This window comes from Egretta garzetta, unplaced genomic scaffold, assembly GCF_000687185.1.
Source record: "Egretta garzetta isolate BGI_Z169 unplaced genomic scaffold, ASM68718v1 scaffold287, whole genome shotgun sequence".
Classification (NCBI taxonomy): domain Eukaryota; kingdom Metazoa; phylum Chordata; class Aves; order Pelecaniformes; family Ardeidae; genus Egretta; species Egretta garzetta.
The window spans coordinates 2,200,917-2,205,495 of record NW_009260435.1 but is presented as its reverse complement, the minus strand read 5'-3'; the positions used below and the strand labels follow the sequence as shown (position 1 = coordinate 2,205,495).

At 54.7% G+C, this 4,579-nt stretch overlaps 2 protein-coding genes across 3 annotated transcripts in view; both read left to right on the top strand.

Moving 5' to 3' along the window:
- Nucleotides 1-934, top strand: part of UBL7 (ubiquitin like 7) — a 39,844-nt gene extending 38,910 nt beyond the window's left edge. Inside the window, exon 11 of the mRNA XM_035899378.1 lies at nt 851-934. The gene's annotated coding sequence lies outside the window, so the exon portion shown is untranslated. The remainder of the gene's footprint in view (nt 1-850) is intronic.
- SEMA7A (semaphorin 7A (John Milton Hagen blood group)) overlaps nt 1-4,579 on the top strand; it is a 29,183-nt gene that overhangs the window by 16,876 nt on the left and 7,728 nt on the right. For both annotated transcript variants that reach the window (XM_035899373.1, XM_009643907.2), the window contains exons 2-6: nt 851-984; nt 1,903-1,953; nt 2,227-2,322; nt 2,720-2,804; nt 3,355-3,465. In XM_035899373.1, coding sequence (XP_035755266.1) covers nt 851-984; nt 1,903-1,953; nt 2,227-2,322; nt 2,720-2,804; nt 3,355-3,465 — 477 coding nt within the window. The remainder of the gene's footprint in view (nt 1-850; nt 985-1,902; nt 1,954-2,226; nt 2,323-2,719; nt 2,805-3,354; nt 3,466-4,579) is intronic.

Sequence of the window (4,579 nt, the reverse complement as noted above, 5' to 3'; positions counted from 1 at the left end):
AAGAGTGGAAAACAAGCAGTTCTTCCTCCAGCTGGGCCTTCCTCCCATCTGCAGCAACCGGTTGTGACATGGGTCCTAGGTCTCGTACCTCACTTGTTCACATGAAGCCCATGAGTTGCAGCTTTACGTGCACCCTTCCCCTGTCCCCTGGGGGCTCCAAACCCTGTCCATGCCTCCTGGCCGGGAGATGATCTACCCCGTGGGCATGGGGAGGTTGACCCCCAGCTGCAAGGCAGCGCAGCAGCTCCTCTCCCATCCAGCCGGATAAGAACTCACAGCTCCAATTAAGCATGTGCGAGGTCCCAAAGCTGTAGGCGTGCCAAATGCAAGAGGGTGCAGGAGCCAAATCTACGAGGTGGTTGCCTGGAGTGGTTGTCAGAAGATGGTCAGAGAGAGGAGGGAGCCTTTTGGCCCAAAGCTGGGAGACAGGAGGCTCTTGGTCATCAGAGCAGGCGGGGAGGCAGCACTCCCCGGGCTGCTGCAGAGCCAGTTTGAAGTCACTTCGAGCTTCTGCTTTCCTGCAAGAGCTCCTGCAGCAACGTTTCCCTTCCTCCTCTTCTTCCATCACCAGCCCTGCAGGGGCCAGGTGGGGCCGCTCCATTATGCAGCTTTCCTGTCCCCTGAGGCCAAGGGGACAATAGATCAGCTCTGGGCCTGGGAGCTGCCTTTCCCTGCCTGCCTGGCACTGGGCCAGCCATCCCAGAGGGCCCCCAGCCCCGTGTCCTTTTTTTTTTCTCATCACTCATACCAAGGACACGGGGAGGGAGCTGATCAGCCTGAGCCAGCTGCAGGTGCTCTCTGCAGTCAGCTGCAGTTCCCCTGACGAGTTTCTCCTCTGTGCTGTTCCTAGGTGTGAAAGAGTATGAATTTCCCAGGAGGGAGAAGTACCCAGTCTTCTATCATAAAGAAAACAGCTCAGCCATCTACATCGGGGGAGAGGGAAAGCTTTATTACTACGACTTTGCAACCTATGAGAACTACACAGTAAGGATGCTCTGCTAACAAGTTTGGCCTTGGAGCCCTATAAGAAAGTGTCCAGCCTCCATCTCATGGCCCAAATGCTGGATACCTTGCTCAGTGGCTTTGCCAGCAGGGAAGTCAGACCTGGAAGGGTCTGGTCTCTGCCCAGCCTGCCCCATCCATCCGGGAAGCCACAACGTCAGTATGACGAATGGCTGCGGCATGGAGGAGGTCTCCTACACTAGCCATGGGTGGGTTCTTCCCAGGCTGTCATCCTCCTGAGCTCTTTGCTGCCCTGGAGGGAGGATTTTTCCACTGAGGGACCCTTTCTTTAGCGTGAGAAGGGATGCTCAGACTCATGTCACTGGGGAGAAGCTGTGTTCCCGTCCTTTTCCATTGTCGGAGCCCAGGCTGCTTTTCCTCACAAGCAGGAAGTTCTGGATCAGCTGGGCACTGAGTTAATAGAGCAGGAAAACCCCCCAGTTGGCTTTCTCATGACCCCTTCTTGCCCTTCTTAAACAAGTCAGTTGCTGAAGTTTGGGCCCACAAGCTTCCCTCCTTCTCAAGAAGAGTACGTGGTTCGTGTGTCCCAACCCTCAGACGCCACCACTCACTATTGAACACCCATTCTCCACAATGACAGATCCTCCCCCAAAATCCTTTGGAGAGCAGCCCAGGCTGGCTGCCAGTCATGCCTGCCACTTTGGCCCTCCATCCCCACTTCTCCCCATAACCTTGAGGGCCCGAGAGATCCAGCCCAGCCTCCCCAAAGGGTTTTCAAGTGCTGAGGTGGGGAAAAGGGCTGTGTTGCAGCATTTAACGGCCGTCTTGCTGATGTGCTTGCTTTGCTTCTTGTGAAGAGAGTAGTAGTGGGGCTGAGCCCATGTCAGTTGGCTTTTAGAGGGAAGGAATTAATGCATATCTCTTTCTCTTTTATCCTAGGAAGACTTCCCAGTGAAAAATGAAGGACAGTGCATGATGCCTGGGAGTTTGGTAGGTCCTACCTGTGGTGGAACAGCACATGGAACAGCTGGATGGGTGAGGGTGGAGGACTTGGGTTGAAGGGCTGCTCACATGCTCTCCCTGGGTGAAGATCTCCTGTGCCTGTGGAGCAGGAGATCAGATGAGATGATACGACTTTCCTCTTCTGGTTTTAAGACCCCTGAAGAAGCTAAGAAGCCGTATGGCAGTGTGCTTGGTAGCGCTGTGGGCTTGGAACCATGGGGCTGTGCTCTGCCACTCATGCTCCTTTTCTTTCTCTTGCAGGAGGACAATAAAAATTACCTCACGTTAGTGGAGAAGTATGGAGACGGGATGTTAGTGTGTGGGACTGGCGCCTGTGCTCCTACCTGCTGGAACTTGGTATGTTATGGCCACCTGCGATGGGACCAGAGCAGAGCACTTGCCGTTTTGTTTCATCCTGTCTCCATCCGTAAAATGGGGCCTCGATCCCCCCTCCTTCTCAGAGTTCTCTGAAACGCCCAAATGCCAGCTCCCTGGAGGAGCTTATCATGACAGCGTGTGTGTCCAGATGTGCCACCTCTGTGCTTGCTTGTTGCAGCCCCCTCCCTCCTCACCTCCTGCCTGCAGCAGGAGCTCTGCCTGGCCCATGCGATGATGGGCTGCATCCTTCCCTCATTTGGGCTGTGCCAGCCAAAGTGAGCTGCTTTCCTCCTGCCCCAGGGGTGGGTGTGGGCACCAGGCTCCCCTGCCTTCCCTGAACTGATGACACTTAGGGACTGTTTCTGTCCTTACCCAGACACAGAGAAAGGAGAGTGCTTCGTGGGATGGGAGGGGTATTGCTCCTTTCACCCCTGACTCAAATACCCTCGTCGTTGTTGATGGTAAGTCTGCCTGCTCACACATTTTCAGCCGTAGCGCTGTGCAGGAAGGCTGGGTGCTCTCTAACGAAAAGGAGCACCTTGAGGCTGCTCCAAGGGCTTTGTCGGTCTGCTCTAGTTGGCGATTGACCTTAGTGCTTCTTGCTTTTGCCTCATTGAAATGCACATCCTTCTAGGACGAAGCACGGCACAAGGTTGTTTATTCCCGTCCAGGGCATGGAGGTTGAGTCTCTGTGTGGGAGTGCAATGGAAATGGTGGGGGAGGAAGGTCGTGCAGTAACTCTGCTGCTCTGGACCTGGCAGAGGGACAGATGAGGATCCTTCCCAGAGGTGGAGCAAGAATCTGTCCCTGCCACTCTTTAAGGAAAAGGACTGGGGGAGTCCTGCCAGGCCTGCTCAGTCCTAGGCAGTGAGGCCGGTGCTTCTTGACCTTTATCCGCCATCTCTGTGAGTCCATGTGCCCAGAGAGTTCTTGGTTCTTTCTTTTCTTCTCACAAACCCTTCTGCCCCCTCTGGAAAAAGCCTGCTGCAAACGAGCCTTTCTATCCCGCAGGTCATGACATCTACTCCACCATCAAGAAGAGCCAGCAGAATGGCAAGATACCCCGTTTCCGGCGAGTGAGAGGGGGTGGAGAGCTCTACACAAGCGACACAGTGATGCAGAGTAAGTACAGGGGAGATTCTGAAGGCGTGGGACCTGCTGCTTTGCCCCGCCAAGGCAGATCAATTGTCTTTGCTGGTCCACAACTGTGGGCCATAAGTACGCAAGGTGGCTTGGAGGGGTACATCCTCTCTGCCCAGCTGGGGTGTAGGTCTGGAGCTTCTTGTTTGGATTTGGTCACCCCTAGAGCTGTGGAGAGGGCTGGTCTGGTCCCCATTCGCAGTGCCAGTGAGGAGGCACCCAGCAACTCCCTCCAGCTCTCTTGCTGCCAACTGGGGCAATTTCACCTCTTTACCTTTGGGACAAAACAACAGACAAGTGAGTTCCTCTTGCTCGGGGTGAGGAGATGGGGAAATGGAGAGAAATCGTGGCAAGTCCCCTGTCAGATGCTTGAAGGAAATACAGTTATGTAGAAGTGCCCATCAGCTGCTGTGCGGTGGTGGAAACGGGAAGAACAACTTCCACTGCAGGCAGTGACTCTTTCTAAATCCCCAGCCCAGGGGCGAGACCTTGGGGCAGGAACATGTCAGGCTGTGTGTGGGGAATAGGCAGAAAGGACCGTCCTCAATTTCCATGAGCTTATTACGCTGCCTTCCCCCAAGCCTCCCCGCTGACACTAGAAAATGGGAGATTATTGAACCCCTGGCCAAAGAAAAAATCAAATCAAAATGACACTGGGGCAAAATAGAACTTGTGTGTGCAGAGCAGTGGAGAGGGCAACCAAAGCACCAGCAAACAAAAGTGATAGACCCAGAGGCACGAGGCTGGTCCTGTGCTTACTCAGAACTCCATGCCATGGAGACGCCAACTAACGATGCTCAGAGGGACCCTGCCACTGCTGGGGATGGCAGTGGTATATTAATGGGAAGAGCATCACTGCGTTTTCCACAGTAAACGCAAACAACAGCGTGGTCCCACCGAGGGAGCCTTCCTCGATGATAATAGCTCCGTTGCGCAAGAAGGGAGAACGGGTTTCCTTTGCTGCTAAGCAGCCGAGGCTTCACTGGGCTCTGGGGATTTGGCCTTCAAGGGAGCGGGTACGTGAAATTGGACAGGAGGGAGAGGAAGGGGAACCCACTGGGAGGGTGGCACATGAAGAGCGGGTGGTAGTGGGGGG